The 19,929-nt window shown below is 52.0% G+C and overlaps 1 protein-coding gene across 3 annotated transcripts; it reads left to right on the top strand.

Moving 5' to 3' along the window:
• Positions 1–1,372: 1,372 nt before the first annotated feature.
• Positions 1,373–14,284, top strand: LOC119228160 (SERTA domain-containing protein 4). 3 transcript variants are annotated; one of them, XM_062557472.1, is made up of 5 exons: positions 1,373–1,555; positions 1,847–1,891; positions 10,843–11,033; positions 11,150–11,265; positions 11,454–14,284. In XM_062557472.1, exons 3-5 carry the CDS (start codon positions 10,862–10,864, stop codon positions 12,363–12,365), a joined length of 1,200 nt encoding a protein of 399 aa, XP_062413456.1. In that variant the 5' UTR covers positions 1,373–1,555; positions 1,847–1,891; positions 10,843–10,861; the 3' UTR covers positions 12,366–14,284. The 3 variants fall into 3 exon arrangements, with proteins under 3 accessions (XP_062413456.1, XP_062413457.1, XP_062413455.1); XM_062557473.1 differs by lacking the exon at positions 1,373–1,555 and adding an exon at positions 10,514–10,649 and having other exon boundaries at positions 1,628–1,891; XM_062557471.1 differs by lacking the exon at positions 1,373–1,555 and having other exon boundaries at positions 1,628–1,891.
• Positions 14,285–19,929: the final 5,645 nt, after the last annotated feature.

Here is a 19,929-nt window from a genome sequence, read left to right as displayed (position 1 = left end):
GTAAATGCTGGTTTTTAATGCTGGTTGGTGATTCGTTGTCTTTGGAAACCAGCGAGGGCATCGGTGCCTTACTGTTGTTCACTAAGCCACCTTGTGTCACAGTGTCTTAATGTACTTCTTCTTGTACTTTTCTTTGAAATTTGAATTTGTAAAATATATTACAAGTTAAATATGATAGAGAGAGTTTATATGTGATATTATGGTTTTAAAAGAATCAAAGAAAGAAAAAAAAAAAAAAAAGCACTTGCGTTGGAGTAGTTTGTTCTCCATCTCATCGCACCCATCCGCCCCAAAGCTACACCCACATTCATATGAGAAAACATCTGCTTTGTACTCTCTCTGCTCCAAGATATCTATTTTTAAAGAAACGTCCCCATTGCCAGTAAACAACCAACAGGTGGAGCAAGTATTTCATTTTGCTGCTTATTTCGCAGTGTTTTGCCAATTTGACCTTCGATTTCATACAAGGAAACTTTGAATTATTCTTTTGTTTGACGGCAGACAGCCGTCACCTCGTAAGAAGGTGTCGCATTAACGCCCCCCCCCCCCCTCCCTAATGGAGCAGAAATATATAGATAATATAAAGACAAACAAATGTTGTTAAAAGAAAATGATTTGCCATCACCTGGATATTAAATATATCGATTACGCCATTCCTTATTTGAGTCTACATTAGGAAGGCCCGAAAAATTGGCAACAACACTTGGCGGCAGCTGATGATTTTGTGAGTTACATTTGATCTCCCACACAGATTTCGTGCCGTAGGTTTTTGACGTCGCTGTGATGTCGCTCTGAGTGGTAGTTGTAGCTTTTGAAGCAAAGGTAAAGAGCGAAGGTGGGGGGGGGGGGGGGGGGAAGCAAGATCAGAGGTACTGTTTTTACAATTAAGTGTGTTTTCCAGCACATTCCATGGCTGATCACAGAACAAAGGGCCCCAGAGGGAGAAATGCTGGAAAATAGGATTCAGTGGCTGCAGCTGAATCAAAGGGGAAATGCATGACAGATGAGAGGGGCTCGCTCCCTCCCCTCTCTTTGTCGGTCACATCCCTGCAGAGCAGATCTCCAGCACGCAACCCATCTCAGAAAGAAGTGTTGGGTTGCCTTCGCGTGCCCGCGGAATTGTGACAACTACGCAAAACAACCGGGGAACGAATTGGCGTTGACGTGACGTCACGCGGAGACGAAGGGACACTTCTCCCGTCCGACGAACGGGACCCGATCGATGAGCCCTGCGCGCGCGTCAACTTCGACAGCACGAGTGATTTCGCCCGGACCCGCGAAACGAAGTGGGCCCCGAGGAGGAAGCGCTGAATCCCGAGCGGCGCCTGAACGCCTCGGCAGTAGTTTCTTGCGCTACGAAGCGAGGGGGTGGTGGGGGGGGGGGGGGGGGCGCGCTGACGCCGTGACGCCGCTGTTGTTTTCCTTCTCTCCACAAATTTTTCACCGCCGACCAAAGCCGCAGCGACGCGAGCTCCGCGCCACCGTTTCTGCATGGGAACCCCGCCGGGCGCCCCACCACCAGAGCCCCGGCGTCCGGAGGACAACGACGACCACGGTCAGGAAGACGTCTTTAGCCGGGCCGTGCGGTAGTGCGCGCGCGGGAGGGAGGGAGGGGGTGGGTGGGGGGGAGAGATGCTTCGCGCGCGGGCACAGTGACGCAAACGCGCGCGCTTAATGATAAGTATTTAGACAACTGGGTAATTAGCTGGTAATTGCAGTGGCGGGTAGTTAAAACAGTCGCGGTGCGTTAGTGCAGAGCACGTAGTGGCGTTTATTCACGGGGACGCTTCTTTTTTCTTCTTCTTTTCCATCGACGCGCTTTTGGATTTTCTTGAACGACAAAAAGCAAGCAGCGTGGATCCGAGAACGAGGTCCGAACCATCGCAGACAGGTGAGCCCACATTCCTCGTGTCCTCCACCCGGAGAGTAAAAGTTCTACCCCCCCCCCCCCCCCCCCACCCCGTGGTCCCTTTGGTGTCTTCGTGCCTCCAACGTGAGACTTCAGGAGGACATTTGGACTCACTGCCTACATTTGGTGTGTTGACGCCTTTACTGAGAGTTAATCAATAAGTTGTTAAGTTAAGGCTATTTTTGGAACACTAACCCCCCCCCCCCCCCCCCAAAAAAAAAAAATGCATTCAAAATAATATACATTGTCTTTCTGTTTAATGTAAAAATAAATAAATAAGCAAAGCAAAAATAAAGTGTAGAACAAAGCTACCTGAATTTAAACATTTTGTCCAGTTTTCAGTTCATTCTGGATAAACTGACTGATATTGACTCTTGATCCTTGGGTTCAACCTGTAGTACAACTATCAGAACAGTACCTGGACGCTGCAGGATTTATGAGAACCGGGGCCACCAACAGCCCCTCCAGTGTGACAAGACAGTGACTCTGGTCCACATTATGCAGGCTGACATAACCCCCCCCTCCCCCTCCCCCCCATCCAGCCTCACTTCATTATTATTTTGGGAGGACCGCTCTCTCTTGGCGGGTCGTCTGTTATTGCCGCTTCCATTTCCCGAGAAGCAGCGTCTTCGGTCCACTTGGTTTAACCCTGAGCTCCTGTTTCTAATCCCCCCCCCCCCCCCCCCACCCCCTTCATGTCGTCCCCGTGGGACGGCGAGACTCAATGAGTCACTCAAGATTCGGACCATAAACACACGCCGTTAGGCCCCCCCGGAGAGAGAATTGAGGACGTTCAAACATGGCAAGTTTTAAGGAGTAAGTGCGATGAATACCTACCCCCCCACCGCCCCCGCCCCTTTCTTTATTGTGGCTTTTGGTTAAAGAAACGGCTTCCTGCGCAGTTCACCTCCTCTCGCTGCCAACAACATCCGGAGTCACTTGCCAGGAATTCCACCTTTTTGCTATTCGTCTCTCCCCCCCCCCCTCGCCGAGGGGGAAAAGTGTGCTATGCGAAATATACTGGGGCACGCAACAGGGGAGGAAAATCCAGCTCAGATTAAACTAACAGACCAGAGAAGAAGAAGGAGGGGGGGGGGGGGGGGGGGGTCCGTGACAAGAGGAAGCGCTCCGGCTTTGCGGCACGGTGGACGGGTTCCCGGCAGCCGGATGATGCCAGATTCCTTCTCTTTGCCGCCTGCCAAAAATCCCTCCACCCATCGTCTCTATCAAAAGCTCCTCGCCGCGACACCCCCCACCCCCCCTCACACACACACACACACACACACACCCTCCTCCTCTCTGAGTTCTGTCGCGGCGGCGCTATCAATCGTATCCTGCTCCCAGCAGACTCTCCCGCTCATTAAGGATGTGAACCTGTAGGTAGCCTGCAGGCCCCCCCCCGCCCTCCCCCGGCCCATTCATTTATCTCAGCGGGGGGCGCAGCGACTCACATCTGGAGCAGCGCTGCAAGGCGTGGAAGACGAGGAGGAGGAGGAGGAGGAGGAGATGGAATCCGTAATGCGTGCCCGGGCGCGGGGTAATCGGCCCTCGACGTGTGCTGTTTTATACTCGCATTGATAATGTTTTTTTTTTTTTTCCAGCGAGGTAGAAGCAGCAGGTGTGTAGAGACGTTACATTTCAAAGGCAAGTTGGCATCGCCAACCGGAGGAGGAACAAAATTCCTATGGTGGTGTCATCAGTGACGGGCTTCACATTTCTTTCCCTTTGTCCCTGTGGTTCTCCGCTCTGTTTTGGCTAAAAGGTCTCCGCCAATACAAGTTGAGCTGCCTTGGTGTGTGTGTGTGTGTGACCGCAGGGTGTAGCCCCAGACTTTTTTTTTTTTTTTTTTTCCCTCTCGAGCAACGCTTCCCCATCATGAATACGTCTTTGTGCTCCAGCGAGACACACATCGAACTGAGGTGGACAACGTGAGAGGAAAGGCGAACGCACAAGTGAAGGAGAAAAAAAAAAAAAAAGAAAAAAAAAGGTGTGACACCGACATTTATTTCAAGGTGAGACCTCGCGACTTCACCTCCGCCGAGAAAGCTGCATTCACAACCTGAGATCCCACACCTTGAAATCCTGTCGTTGCTCCAAAGAGAAGGCGCGCTCCTTTTTTTTTTCTCTCTCTCTCTCTCCTCAAAGATTCCTTTCCATGCTTCATTCAGCGTGTCTGCAAAGAACTTAAGGCCCGCACAGCAGCACGATTTATTATTTAGACGAGACGAGAGATATTGAGGTTAAAAAATGCTTCACATTCCAACTAGAACTAGATGTCTTCACATTTTAGAAATGTTTGTTGAGAATTCCTGATCCCGTTCGTTTCTTTTCAAAAAAGAACATCCTTCAAGTTCAAACTCTTAATGTGTGTGTGTGTGTGTCTGTTCAGAGGAGGTGGGGGCGGGGTGTAAAGGGATCTATTTACGCACTTAGCAACAAGTTGTTTTGTGTGTTAATGGCCGCATGCCGATGCCCTTGTCTGCCTCTGATGCGCTGTATCCTCCTCTGGTCCCGTTAGGCCCCACGGCCACAACATGCCGTCCCCAGATTGCACATAATGCAGCGCCGCGCAGCTGACCTGCCACAACACATGTGTCACCCCCCCCCCCCACAACCTCCCGGGGGCCCGCGAGCGCAGCTCAGTCACGCCACCGCGGCCGAGACGGCCCTCAACATACTGCGAGCTGCCCTGATGAGTCCTGACAGGCTGCAAGCTGGCGAAAACACAATCTAAGATGCAGCCAAAAGGAAATACCAACATGCCACTGTTGTTTTGGTCCAACATCAGGGGGAGCCTTGACAAGTCTCAACCCCCCCCCCCCCCCCACAACCCCGCACTGATATTTAGACAATGAAAACAACACCATTCACTAACTGTCCAAACCACATTGGACCGATCCATTTCCATCAGTCATGATCTGCTTCCAGGTAGCGATTCCAGCTCTTAGTCAGGCCCCAGTCGGAGTGTTGATGTTTTTTCTGACTGACTCATCCATGTAAACCGCAGTTTTTTTTGACGTCCCGCTGCACGGTACGATCCACATCACGGTATTAAGAAACATTCTGGCGGTATCACGGTATTGCTTTTTTTTCAAGTACATGAATTCATTGACCCCCGAAAACGACCTACCCCAAACGGCTGCTCCAGTTAGCGCGTTAGCTCGTTAGCGTGTTAGCTTGTTGTGGCTGCCCAGTGTTGCCATCTGAGGCTCGACAGACTTGGCAATAAATGGTTTTCTGATCTAACGTAACGTTAGGTCGGATTTTCCAAAAACCAAAAACCCTCCAAACAGACACGGCTCCTCTCTTGGGAGCATCTCTGCTCCTCCTGTAGCGCTCTTTTCCGTGTTTTCGTGTAGCAGCAGAGTTACTTCTTGTTGCGAGCTGTACCCAGCATGCAGTTCGGCGGGGGACATTTTTTTTATAAATATACAATTATTAGTGTTAATATGTTTTATAATTCACAAGATGTTGAGTTGTGGTGTTGTACCCTGTTAAAGCGAGTTGGTTGTGAGTTATTCATTGTTGTTATAAAGTTCTAAACATGATTCAATCTCAACAAACACAAGACAACGAGCTCCGACCGCGATGACGCGTCAAAACAAAAGCCTGCCGAATAGCAACGTCGGTCGATACCGTGCAGCCCGACGTCCCTCTGAGGGTTTTTTTTTTAAGTACCTTTCTTCTCCCACGAGAAGTCAAGCGGACCAGGGTTTAATGGTTCCTACGAGGCAATGGGACCCCCCCCCCCCCCCCTGCGATGACATGTTTTTCACTTCTCCAATCCTACGCCCGACGTGCCGCGCGCTCAAGGGCCCAATGGCCCGCGTGGACTCGTAAAGCTGCTCCTGGTGTTGGTATCAAAGAGCGAGGCTGCCGGTGCCTGAACGCTTCTGTGAAAACTCCAACTGTTTACATCAATTACGTTTTTTTTTTTTTTTTAACACGCCTCTGCAAAGCATCTTTAGGCCTTTTCCGTCTGATTTGCCCAGCGGGACCCGCCATCGGTGCGCTGTGCGCCTCGCCCCTCGTGCACCGGGGACACTTGCGCGCTCTCCGCGAGGGGGGGGGGGGGGCGCAGCATCTCCGCATTGGGAAAGACGCCGCGCCTCGCATTAAGATGATCCTCATCGGATCGTACTCTGTCTTCCACTTCATTTGTCTTTGGCCCGCTGTGCCGTTTTTATCTAATGTGCTTGGTTTAATACATTAATATATTGCATTAATAAATGCTGCAAATTTTTTTTTTTTTTTTTTATTCTGAAGGGACTATCGGCCTCAGAGGGCTTCACCATCTGTACTCGTATATTTCAGGATTTCAATTACACCCACACATTTTAATCCAATAACCATCATGTGATGTTTCTGCAGTCACTGTCTGAGGGGCGGGGGGGGGGGGGCCCACGACCGCCGCACAAGAGAGACCGATTTTAAAACCCAGCAAGCGCCTTAAAGATACAACGGGTAGCGCCGAACCTTCATCGAGCCGCCGCCAGTCGGGGTCTTCTCTCCTCCTGGGGGGGGTTCAAAGCGGCGAGGAGGCTCTTCGTTTTGTGCAGGTGCGCCAGGTTACTGTCAGCGGTTGAATGAGCGGTTGGGCCGTAGGAGCGTTTAAGTGATGCCAAAGTGTGCTAAAGATCAGAGAGCCTCTGCAGAAGAAAGAGAGATGGATTCCGTTCACCTTCATTCGGTGGATCGCACCCCAATTTTCTTCTATTTAGTCTGTTGGATAGAAAATACTTTTATATCCGACATGATTGCTATTCACAGTTGGTCCCGTGATATATTGCTCATTGTTCTACTCTTAGTCATTTCATCTGTAATACACAGAGAAGCCCCCCCCCCCCCCCCGGGGCAGAAGCTCCTCACGTTGTCCGTGGTTGGAGTAGATTGGGGAGGATGTTTGGCAACGCGGTCGCTTGAGAATGTTCTGGAAAGAGGAAAAAAAATAAAATAAGCCAAGGATTTTGGCCAAGAGAAACAGAATTGTGATCGCTGCCATTATGGTGATCCCAACTTAGCCAGACAGATGTTTTCAAATCGATTGTTGCTTCGGCAACAGCTGTTTCCTCCTCAGGGTTCTTGGACCGTCGACGTGAAAGCGCTGTCAGCGCGCGGGGGGGGGGGGGGCGCGTCCTGGTGCACCCGGGTGTGTAGTCGTGTCAGCCGTGGTTTGCGCAGTACGGCGGGAACAGGACGCACCGACGGGGAGTGGGGGGGGGGGCTCCTGGCGCACCGGGAAAGACCTTCTCAGGCCATCTGGGATCTATTTGATGAGAAATCCACGACTTCTTCACCGCTGTCGGTTCATCCGAGGCCTCGGAACCGCTCGGTAAAAAGCTGCCACATAAAACACACACACACTCACAAAGGGTTGCAACATACACTCCAGCGTACACTCTGTCAAACACATGCTGGATCAATTAGCATTTTTGAGGCCACAGAGAAGAGCGAGAGGGAGAATAAAGTTTCAAACCCCCACTAATCCCGCCCCATTTTTTTTGCTTAAGTAACCGTTAGTCTTTTTTTTTTTTTTTCATTGATCGTAGGGTGACGGCAAGTCATTTGAAACTCTAAACGCCCCCCAAAAGGCCACGAATGTTGTAGGATATGGAGTCAATAAAATTAACGCTCCGAAATGTCAAAATAATCCCGTCAGCCGACCCTTAAGTAAACACCGGCCTCAATATCCTGTATGGATGGGACTTAAGGACACAGAGGAATCTATTTTTATTTATATATGATGGAGCCTTTTGATGAATCTCGTCCCGCTTAGTTACCGTTGCTACGCCTGTCAAGTTGTCTCAGGTGCCACAAGGCCGTTTTCAAAGAGATTTATCAATGAAGGCCTCATATTGTCAGAGCTAATCAGCGCATTGCGCTAACGTTAGCGCCGCGAGTTTTTTTTTTTTTTTTTTTGAACGGGGGCCTCTTCGGTGTGCACTCGATGACGTACTGAAAAAAAAAAAAACCTATCAGTGCTCTCTAGCCGAAGCGTTTGATTTTCATAATAATACAAGATAAGGGCAAGTACATAAATAATAAGGAATCTTAACGCAAAGTCTCTTCTCCTTGAGATCTCCTCACAGAGCAGTTTTCGTCTGGAGAGGCCACTCCCGAATCTTCTTTTTTCCCTTTTGAAGGAGAATTGAGGTGTGTGTGTGTGTGTGTGTGTGTGTGTGTGTGTGTGTGTGTAAGAGCGGCTCATGCTCTCCTAGAGAGGATCCAGATGTTACGACTCCGACATCACCGGAATTTATTAGAAAATCCACAACGAGTTTGTGGATTGATGGCTCTGTGTCTGAGTCAGCCTCAGTTGACTTCCTTTCTAAAATATTTTAGGATACACACACACACGGCTTGTGTGTGTGTGTGTGCGTGTGTGTGTGTGTGTGTGTGAGAGCGCTGGAGGCAGCGAGTCAATCACAGCAGCAGAAATCATCCCTGCAGGCGATCCGTCTGCGCTCATGACAAGCCTCCTACGGCACTTATCTTTCCTTCCTTGACTCATTCCATCCATCCATCCCCTCAGCCCTCAGCCCTCCATCTCCACCTCTCCACCGTATCTCTCTATCGCCCCCCCCACCCTCACATTTCGGCTCGTGCCCTGGCACCGCAATTAACTGCTCATCATCAAAGGGTGTAATGGAAAAGGAGGACGAGATGGAGAGTTGGATACGAGGGATGCAACACGGAGCCCCCCCAGCCCCCAACCCCCCCCCCCCCCTCAAATACACACTCTGTTAAACACAATCACGTTCCTGTGAGACGAAGACAGGAACAGAAAGAGGAGGAAAGACACCCCCCCCCACCCTCTCCCCGGGGGGATTATTCTCTGCTCGTTCCGCGAATTTCATTTCTCAACTCTCCATTTCTCCGATTGTCTTCCGCAGACGCAGTTGTTCACCCCCCCCCACACACCCACCTGCCCCCCCCCCCCCCTCCCACCGCTTGTCTTTGATGAACAAGAAGTATTGCTGCACATGCGGGGAAGCTGCTCTGTCGGTATTCTCATTGTTTTTTTTGGGGGGGGGGGAGCTGCCGACTGTGACCGCAAAGGATGTCGGAGAGAAAGAGAGATTGAGACTAGGGGATGAACGAGGGAGGGAAGGGGGGGAAGGGGGGGGGGGCTGTTCCCTAAAGAGGGCAGAGGGAGTGATGATGTCGTGCTTGTTTCTTTGTGCCCGAGCACACGTAGCAACAGCGGTGATGGAGATGAAAAATAACTGAGGGTAAAAAAAAAAAAACAGCTCGGGGAGAGGGGGGGGGGGGGGGGGGGACGAGAGTGGCTTAAGCCTCTAATTAACCACGGCGCTGGCGCTCAGTAACAGTGACATAATTGGCCCGAGTCGGTGGTCCTTGGGGGGGGGGGGGGGGGGCAGTGACTGTGACAACACGCTACGCGACGTGCAGAATGCGTGATGCGAGGCGACGGATCGGGACGTGGACACGGTCAGAGAGACACAACCTGATGTCTTTCAGCTTCACCCGCCCTGCAGCGCTTCCACACGCATTAACATCCAAATATGTCGGGGGGGACTGTGGCAGCAAGCTGAAGAGTAATTTATCCCCCCCCCCCCCCCCTCCCCCCTCCTCCCATACCAAAACAGTTCTACCACAGTCCTTTTCTCTTCTGACAATCCCGATTGGCCTGAAGCAGATGCAGACGATCATGTGTCTCCTCTGATCCACATTGAGTCACCAGCTGCTTCTATTCACCCGCCATAGGTTGATGATGTGATTCCCCCCCCCCCCCCCTCCCTCCCTGTGATAAGTATGTGATCCATCACCGGCTTCCCACCTGGGCACGCCGTCAGTTGGCGATGTCAAAATGCTAATTGTGTAAAAGATGAACAAAATGGACTCCAGCTGCAGCTCGTGTTTGTTCCTAATGAAAGAACATTAACGTGCAAAGTGGTGAATCACGTCGTGATCATTTGTCTCAAAGCCTCACCGGTCCACTCAAACAGCTCCAGCTCATTAGTCTTGCTGATTTTAAACCCGACTAACGACCTGCATGCATCTGCATCTTCACAACGCCCTTTGCCCCCCCCCCCCCTCTCAGCTGGCCACGTGGCACATCAGAGTGACCAGGTGGACTCTTGTGAGGGGGCTTCATGTAAGATGGAGCTTGAAATGTGCAGATGGATTAATGTAGCAGTGATCCCGGTAATCCATGACCCCCCCCCCCCCCCCCCCCCCCCAGCGGGGCTCGAAGGTGTCTCTGATTGTTCGGTTAAAAGCAAACACGAGACCCGCAGCACACGGAAATAAAACTGTTCATCCGAGCAGAGGGGGAGGGGGGGGGGGGGGGCATTTTAATCAGTGACCCAACGGGTGGGTCTGACATGGGGGGGGGGGGGCCTCCTCAGTGTGTCAAGCTGCGGTAGTGTGGGCGGCGATATGTGTCCAGGTATGGGCGGGGCGGGCACACAGCTGGCTCTGCGCGAAAGGGGGCGGAGCCATCTCCACTGGGATCCCCACACCTCGCCAACTCTCCCGCCGACTAGCCAATCGGGACCTGATGGTGGGAGTGGGTGTCATGGCTCCATCTGTGTCCCACTTGTAACCATCTGCCCGTTTTCTGTTTTTTTTTTGTGTTAGTGCTCTCCATTATTGCCGCTTTGATTGGTCACGCGGCGCCTCGCAGACGCCGCTATCGCAGACGAGCATCTTGTTAACGTGCAGCGCATCGCTGGGAAAGCAATGCGCCGGATGCTCGTTGATCCATCGACACAACGTGAATGAAATAGTCTGCATTTTACAAAAATATTGAGGGGGAGCTCACTTGTTTTTGAAGGTGTTGCTCTTATAGCACTCGGGTATTTTATGTTTAATATAAAATGTAACGAAAGGAGTTTTGGCTCATTGGGCGCGAAGCGCTGATTTCCAATTCTGTTCTGCTTCTCTCTTCCCCCCCCCCCCCCCCCCAGACCCGAATCGGAGAGAGAGATGACCCTAGTTCTGTCCATGAATCCTTTCCTGGACCCAGAGGGAGACCCTCCTCTCTCCACCTACCGGCCCGCCTGGGACGCCGAGCGCTGCGCCGCGTCGCGCCGGTCGAGCGCGCCGCCGCCTCCGCCTCCGCCGCCGCCGTGCGCCTCCGCGGAGCCGCCCACGCGAGGTGCGCATGTTTCTTCATCCGATCGGTTTCAGTTGAACTTCTGACAAACGATGGGGGTTTTCGCTTCCAGTGAGTCACCGTGAAAACCTGCTTGTTCGTGTTCGCTCCTCCTGCAGAATCCCCCTGCAGGCGAGTTCCTGATCGCGTGTCGGTGTCGAGGATCGCGTACTTCAAGAGGAAGTTTGTTGAGGATGACGAGCCTCGATTCAGCTTCAGGACGTACTGCCAAACGGTGAGTGCGGACGGACACGCTCGAGTTCCCCGCGCATCCGACAGTGAATTAGCTTCAGACATCCTCTTCCCATTTGAATGTATGATAGAGTGAGTTGCTATTACGTCATGTGAGGTGACTTAAATGTAACCTTAATTGTGCGTTCCAACAAAATGCTCTGGTGCTGACGTAGCTCTGATGTCCTTCAGGTGGCGCCGGTCCTGGAGGAGCGCGCCCACGTGCTGCGCCTCTCCCTGGAGAAGATGCGCTTCATCGACGACCCCGAGGCCTTCCTGCGGCGCTCCGTCCTGGTCAACAACCTCCTGCGGCGCCTGCGGGCTGAGATCCTCCTCCAGAGCACCGACTGGTGCTTCCCGCCCAACCCGGCGTTTGCCGGCGGCTCCTGCGCCCCGGCGCCCGGCGCCAACCCCGCCGGCCAGGCGCTCCACGGCGCCCTGCCCGCCCGGATCTGCCTCGCACCCCAAGCCGGGCCGCCCTTTCGTAAGCGCTTCCGGGTGGTCCGCGGGGGGCAGGGGGACCTCCGCCCCGACTGCGCCCAGACCTGCTGCTGCATCTACGCCGCGGCCGCCGCCGCCGCGGCGGGACACTACCTCCACCTCCCGTTCTCCGTGTACGACGCAGCTCTCTCGGCCTGCCCGACCACGCCGCACTCTTCCCCTTTTTTTCAACTAGCCGGCCATAGTAAGTTAGGGATGACAGTGGCCAGAGAAGAGCATGAAGATGAGGAGGAAGATGATGAAGAGGAGGAGGAGGAGGAGGAGGAAGAGGAAAATGATGAAGGGGAGGAGGAGGAGGAGGAGGAGGAGGAGGAAGAGGAGGAGGATGATAGAGTAGAAGCTGGTCCTTCCCTGGATGTTGTTAAGGACAAGTCGAGCCGGAAAAGTAGGACTAAGAGCTCGCTGGGACACACAAGGACAAAGGAGGACACCCGCATGGCGGAAGGGGGGAAGGAGGGAGAGGAGGGGCCGCAGGAGGAAGAGGAGGAGGAGGAGGAGGAGGAAGGTGGGCAGGAGGTGAGACCTCGTCAGTCGGACTCTAAGGCCACGGTAAAGGAGCTCCACAAGGTGAGCTCCTGGCACCGCAGGCCTCAGAGACAATGACTGGGCTCCACGAGTCACTTCAGCCTGTTGGAGCGAAAACGCCAGCTGTCTTCAGTTGAAGAACATTTCTCCTCGTAGCAGACGAAGCTGTGAGCCCCCCCCCCGTTCCCTCCCCCACAAGATATTAACGTCAGGTCAGCTTTATTTGAAACGACCCTCAACCCCACATCGCTAATGTTTATGGTCAAATGAAGAAACAAAATCATGCAGATGGCTCCGGGTCGGTCTGGGGACATTTTTATCAAACTAGTTGTAGGCCAAGGTCACGCAAGGTCACGCAAGGTCACGTATGGTGGGATAATAAATCCCACGAGTGAGGTAAACAGAGCCTGTGGAGTGAAGGCTGGTGGAGTTGGGAAGTCTGTGCTTCTGTGTGCGTGCGTGTGTGTGTGTGTGTGTGCGTGCGTGTGTGTGTGTGTGTGTGTGTGTGTTTGCAAGATCTGATGTAGCATTTTAAAACTTGATTTCAAAGCAATTCTTTTTATGTCGATTCCGACGCCGTCTCTGGCGTTCAAATGACTTCAAGAGACAACGATCGTAAACATTGGAAACATCAAATCACAAGTTCAAGTGCCTTAGTGTTTTTATGGCTCCATGTAGATTTGCGTGTTATTGTATTTGTTCTCATTACTTACTTCGTATCTGGCGGGCCCGCGTTCCACTGAAACACAATCAATGCGTTCCGTTTGTTTCACTTCAAAATGCATGTTTTCCTCGTCTTGGCGGTGGTGGTGGTGGGGGGGGGGGGGGTCGTTGAAGTCTTCGAGGAGGCGGGGTGGCGTGCGAGCCCTTCTCTCTGCTCGTGCGGGTCCGTCCGGTGATGAGCGGAGGGTCGTCACGACGACGGCAAGCCCGCAAAAAAAACCAAAAGTTGCTGCAGGATGTGAAGACGATCCGAGTCCGTCTTCTGATGGTTGTGTGACGCACCCGAAGCCCGAGGGACCAGCGATGGAGGCTCTCATAAGGGGAATCATTCCTGCCACGTGTCCTAACTTTTTTTTTTTTTTCTTTTTTTTGGGGGGGGGGGGGGATGTATAAAATAACAGCTGTGCACCTACAATACTGCTTTGACAGCAGTGACACATCTACAACTAGACAAGTCGAATATCCGCCTATTTCATTTCTCAAAGTGATTAAAAAAATAAAAATAATGGTGACTATCGGTGGTATTTTTTTAAGTTTAAAAAACAACAACTGACAAAGCAGTTTTTGTTTCTGAGAAAAAGAAAGTGTAAACTGCAATGCCTGTTATAAAAAAGAAAAGAAGAGCCACGTCTGCTCTGATCATTTTTGTGTGATGTTTTGTGAAAAGTGTAAAGATCAGTAAAAGAAATGTTGAAAAAAAACAACAACAACCCGGATCGTCCTTTTTTTTCTCCCCCCTCCTTTGCATCACAACACGTTCAAGGTACAGTGGCGCGCGCGCGCGTGGGTGTGTGCGCGCTCGTTGCCCCCCATCCGTCTGATGCTCAGCGGAGTGCAGCCCCCACACCTCGCTGCTCGCGCCTCAGCGTCTCTCAGGTGTCGCCGCGCCGCTCAATTCCTGTTAATCTCTTTGACATTATACGCCGAGAGCAGTCACCTCCACACTCCTCCCTGCACCCCCTGTCCCACCCGTGGACACGCGCACACACACGCACACACACACACACACACTGTATCCCTGCAGCCCAGAGATGAGCCAGGGACGTACAAAACAAAGCACTTCTTCATTCATGATTTCTCGTTGTTATGACCGCAGCAGATGCTGTGTGTGTGTGCGCGCGCGTGTGTGTGTGCGCGCGCGCACAGCGCTGGCATTACTGGGCTTTAGGTTGAATGTTCCTTTGATCCAGTAATAGTGTTCACCATGTGCACCCTAATTACGGGATTATTTCTAATGCTCAGCAGGTTTTTGTGTGACTGCTGCAGTTCGCCTTGGAAGCGGCTAAGCCCTTGTTGTGAATACTCTACTGTGTGTGTGTGTGTGTGTGTGTGTGTGTGTGGTGGAGAGGTGAAATCACGCCGCTGAACGTCTTGACGGCTCTCCGGGGAGGTGAGGATGGAGGATCATCTCCTCATGACACTTCTGCCCCCGGGGGCTCGTGCGTCCTGCCGCTCAGCCTCCGCCCGTCTTTCTGCGCCCGGCTTCACGCGCACCGACGGGCCCGGACCTCTCCGGTTCTTGACGTTTGGATGGATATTTGACGTTGCCTTTTATTTGAGGTGTTATTATGCAGGGGAGGGGGAGGGGGGGGGGGGGGGTTGCAGCAGTGTTCCTCAACATAAAATAAAGAAAATCAGATGTAGCACCACCGCTCTTTTGGATGAACTGGAGTGCTCCTCTTCGTGACACCGCCCGTCATTTTAAAAAGAAATGGAAACGTATAAAGGTGAATTAAACACTACTTCTATGTTCAGGCAGGTTCGGTCTGCCACTTAGTACCAGAACATTGACTTCTCTCCAACCATTTATATTTGACTCCCAGCCTTCACCCTTAATCCATTTCTATTAAGCCAACTGTTATATATATATATATATATATATTCCACTGCGATCTAAATATTTTATTTTACTCTAAATTCGTGATTTCTATTTCTTTAACTGTTTTGAAGATTGATGGATGACATTAGTTTTTTTTTTTCTTGCTCAGATACTCACTTTTTTAGACACTCAGATTTTTTTTTTCTTCAAATAAAATCATTATTTCAAATGTTGAATAAAGAGAGCTCCTCTACATTCTTGACAACTGCAGAAGAACTCCTGGGGTGCCAGTGCACCCTGGATGGGGATCTCTGTAGTACATCATCATCGTGTGTGTGTTTTAGATGGTGTATGCGTGTCTGCATACAAAACACAATGCTCTCTCTCTCCTGCCCCCACCACCGCCCCCCCCCCCTCCGCCCTCCCCCCTCCCTCCGCTTAAGGCGAAGATGCAGACTTGCCAAATAACACACGCACATCACGGCCGAGTGCTGAGAGAGGGGAGCTGTCATTTGTCAACAAGGAACTTTGGCAGCTCGCCGTTGCCATGGGAACTGTCTGTTGCCGAGGACCGGTTTTGCATCACAAGGTCCTCGAATTGGCTCCAAAGCCTCGGAGGTCCCACCCCCTCCTCCACCCGCCTCACCTCTGTCTCTCACAGCTTCAGACATATTGTCAGGATTTTCTTCTCTCTCTCTCTCTCTCTCTCTCTCTCTCTCTCTCTCTCTCTCTCCCCCCCCCCCCCCCCCCCCCCCCCGGCTTTTATTTTCCTCCCCGTTCCTGCTGCCTTCCACCTCAGAGACAGGATTCCTCTGTTTCATCCCGTCAGGCCTGCTCATTAGCGGTGGGACTTGCACAGGCTGTTGGGCTTTACACGTGACGGGTGGATGGAGACATGAATTCTGCGGTATCGGCGCCTTCGTTTTCCTCCGCGTCTTTTAGGATAAATGAACGTCAGACTCACAAACATATTGTGTTGGTACATTTCACAGCATGCTGCTCCTATCGGGATCAGAATCAGCTTAATTCCCCTCGCGTGTTTCCTCTCTGTCTGAACAGGACAAATTAAGAGATTTTCATTAGACATTTATAGCACGGCTCAGTAGAGGAATATTATTCATTTCATCTTACCATTATTTGTTTGTTTTTTTGCTTTTCGTGATGACAGGTGAGGCTCCACCTATACGAGGACTACCCGCGCATTATTATGCCGGAATCTCCATCCAGGTCACGGCAGCTGAAGCCCAACAAGTCGATCCCCGTATAGGATCAATTTGATTTAGCTTACATAACAGGCTCATGTTTCTGAGCCTGTACAGAAGGAGGCTGTTGGTGTTTGATAAACACTTTCACCGCCAGCGGGTCCTTCACGGCGCAAAGGTGTGTTCCAAATTGGGACTGAAGATGAAAAAGAGGCGTTTTTATTGACACTGACGCTTGAGTTTGAGGTGTCTCCAAACCAGGGATGGAAAACCAAGAAAGCTCTGACGAAACCACGTCGGCCGGAGACGGCCCGGGTCGGACCAGGTGGTGGCGACCAAAACGGAGTCACCGCATCAGCTGATCAGAAACACAACTCGTCTAACAGGCGGAGGTCCCTGAGTCGGTCCCTGAGTCGGTCCCTGAGTCGGTCCCCTTTGTCTCCGGACGCGCCCGCGCAGGAGAACGAGGTTAAACATGGGAGGAGGGGAACAAACAGCCCGGGAGCATCCACAAAATGTCCTCCTTTAACCTTGTTCTATATCCGTCCTGCCGCATCCTCGTTTTTTTCCTCCACACCAACTGTACTTCCCCTGGGATCAGATGATAAGCTGCATGTCCCCCCCCCCCCTCCCCCTCCCTTTGGCCCGCTGTCCTATTTTGTCATGTCACGTCCTTCAGGAAGGATTGGATGGAGTAATGGAAATGTGAAGACCTGGCATCCCTGGATTTAACCCTTTAAGGATAATTCCCTGCCCTAACGAGCCGTTTCCTCATTTCGTCACGTCGAGCTTTCAAATACCACCCCCCCCCCCCCCCCCTTTTTTTTTTTCTTCTTCTCCTTTTGGCTGCATTGACTGCATGCGGAAAAGCCAGGTCATCTGTGTCTGATTAATGCCACTCTCCTGGTCCCTCGGGGTTCTCGTCTCCGAACCGAAGCCCAGTTTGTCTCCAACTGCAAGCGATTGTGTTCTGAAGCGCACGCGCGGTGCAGCCGACCTGAAAGATGGTGCGTGGAGAAATAATTCATCACCAACACACACAAGAGGATCTATAATAGTTAAGTGATCGAATCACCACCCATCTGCCTTTACACTTTTTACTCTTTTAAATGCTTCTTCGAGCCTGTGAACATTTTAGTCCAAAATGTATGAAACTGTACAAGAAGGTCGATGCTCTTGTGTCTGTACGCTGGCAGCGTCCTTTTTAGCTTAAGTAACCTTTAATTGGCTCCGTTTAAACATAAAACCAATTAGCCAAGTAGCACCTCTGAACCTCACTATTTCGTTTAATTTTCACTTCAACAGAGGTGCTAAAACTACAAGCAGGTAAATTCCTCACTATAAACTCCCTTTCGATGACGGCCACCCTTATTGTGCATTTTAAACGCATTTAAACACATCGCTCGTGCACAGTGCTTTTTTCCTGTGAGCCCGGCCTAAGAACATGAAAAGTGGCAGCCATGTGACGTGTGCACCCGCGCAGATACAGCAGCAGCTAACAGATTAAAACACCTCCCTACACGTCACCCCCCCGGAGGTCAACGGGACGGTTCTTCAGGGGTCGACTTTGTTTTTCCTTCACATGGCCCTCTAAAGACGTTGAGTGAGGTCTCCTCCTCCGTCCCCCGCCGCACACGCCTGCCCTCCGGCTCGGTTTCCCTCCCGGCGGGGGGGGGGGGGGGGGGGGGGCCTATAGGGGCCCAGCTTCACAAAGCGCCGCCAGCTCGCCACCCACCGGTGAGACAGAAATAATAACAGACGGGCTCTCCAAGTCAAACAGCGTGCCCCCCCCCGTCGGACCGTCTGAAAAGGCCCCCCCGCTCTTTCCCTCCCGGGAGGAACGTCTGGATGTTCACTCTCACACGCCGACACGTGCCGGAGGTGTGACTCCTGCGCACAAAAAAGGAGACATGCAACACTCCGCCCGTTGTTGTAAGAAAAGCGGTTGGGGGCTGGGGGAGGAGGGGTGGAGGGGGGGGGATCCATTTCTACACACCAGTGTAACTACAGTCCACCCTCTTAACTGCTGCCACATGGGGAGCTCTCTAAACGGCACGTAGTGGACGCCCGCCCCCCCCCCCCCCCCCCTCCCACACACTACACCCACCCCGAGAGGAGGACCTCCACATGGACACGTTAACGGAGTCATGCATCACAGGAGGCTGCAGACACAGCGACACACGTGTGTTCTTTCATTTTTAGTGGAAGGGCGTCTCTGAGTGAACGAAACAACCCCCTCCCCCCCGTTCCCCCCCCCCCCCCCCCCAACGTGCACCAAGCAGAGCAAATGTTTCCATCTGCTCTTTGGACCAGAGTCGTCCTTCAGGGCCTGAACACAATGCCGTCACATTTTGGCGAGCTCTTTGATGCACATCACTGTTGCAGGTTAACTAGCAGCTCGGGTTTGCTTTGTCCTCGTCTCACTCTGCTCCCTCATTCCTTCCCTGTGTGTGTGTGTCTGTGTGTGTGTGTGTGTGTGTGGGTGCAGGTTGTGTAACTGAGAGGTTTATTTGTTTCACCCTGAACAGGCCGAGCGTTGTCCGGCCCGCGGGGGCCTCCAGCCAGGACGCTTCCTCCTTCATTGTTCTGACGGCCTTCTCGGCGTCGCAGGAGGCGATGGCTGCTTCTTGATTCTCGTACACACACCCCCCCCCCCCAGCTACACACAGACACACACACACACACACACACACACAGGGGAATTGATACACATAAAAACAGAACCTCTCAGGTGCACCGGAGAGAGAGAGAGAGAGAGACATCAAATCCCCCCTTTTTTTCTTCTTCTCCTCCCCACATTGATTGTTTCTGTGAGGACGATAGCGGCTGTGAAAGCACTTGGGGGTGGGGGGTGGGGGGGGGGGGGGGGTCTTCGTCTTTTGAGGGTCAGCGGCGACTCACCTGCGGTGCGACCTGAGCCGGCCTCGGAAACTCACGGGATGACAAACAGAGATCTTCCTCCCCTCTCCACCCACTCATCTGGCAGCACACAGTGGAAACAACTGCAGCCAGTAAGATACTGTCTGCCCCCCCCTCCCACACTCCCATCAACCTTCTCTCTTTCAACACTTTGGGATTCCTGCGGCACCTTTTTCCGCTCTCACTTCAGCGGTTTCGCTCGCGTTGCTTGTCTTTTGTCACCAAAGACGTCCTCACGTGTTTCTGTCTCTCCACCTGCTCCGGCTGGCTGGCTGAATTTCACTCCAAAATAATAGTAATACTCTAAAGAGCAGGTTACAGTATCATTTTGGGGAGTACGGTCATTAGCGTGCTCGCTAATCGGTATCGCTGTCATGCCTTAGCTTAGGATCCGGGCTGATGAGTTAATGCGTAACAATAATCACCATCAACTCTCATTTTTGGGCAAAAAAAATCAAATTTTCTATATTTAAAATAAAAAATTGGCCTCACAGTGGCAGCAGTATTACAATTAACAGGTGTGCCGATAAGTTACCAAACCTTGGCCTGTTTGCTCACTTTTCTCCATCTGTTGTTTATCGTTGGGCAGGTGACCTTGTGACCTCTGGCTTGTTGAAACGACGCGTCTGCTCCGTCTGAAGAGAGACGGATAAGAACAGTTTACATTTTGCGTGAGAGGGGCCTGTAAAAACCAAAACAAACTGGCCCCCGAAAGAGGCTTAAAAACCGCCGGATGGATTCAAAAGCGCAGTCTGGGATCCGTTTACTGATCCAGTGATTCTAGTTGATGTCTTTTCAGGAGGAATCTGGGTGATGAAGGAAAATCCCGCGGCAGGTAATTTAAACGTCTCCCTGCTCTCCTTCCAGCACCTCAAGTGTTTCAACAGGCCGCTGTGTTCCTTGAGCCAAAAAAAAGGGTGACATTTTTCCATAGCTGTGGTCTGGCCCGAAGAAGATCACCTCCGAACAGACGCTCCCC

The sequence above is a fragment of the Pungitius pungitius genome, chromosome 14 (assembly GCF_949316345.1).
Source record: "Pungitius pungitius chromosome 14, fPunPun2.1, whole genome shotgun sequence".
Taxonomy (NCBI): domain Eukaryota; kingdom Metazoa; phylum Chordata; class Actinopteri; order Perciformes; family Gasterosteidae; genus Pungitius; species Pungitius pungitius.
Note: the sequence above shows the minus strand (reverse complement) of the source record. Positions and strands in the feature narration are given on the sequence as shown.

Coding starts and splice junctions, on each gene's coding strand:
- LOC119228160 (XM_062557472.1), top strand. CDS start 10,862: ATGACCCTAGTTCTGTCCATGAATCCTTTCCTGGACCCAGAGGGAGAC. Junction 11,034..11,149: donor CGCGGAGCCGCCCACGCGAG/GTGCGCATGTTT, acceptor CTCCTCCTGCAG/AATCCCCCTGCAGGCGAGTT. Junction 11,266..11,453: donor TCAGGACGTACTGCCAAACG/GTGAGTGCGGAC, acceptor GATGTCCTTCAG/GTGGCGCCGGTCCTGGAGGA.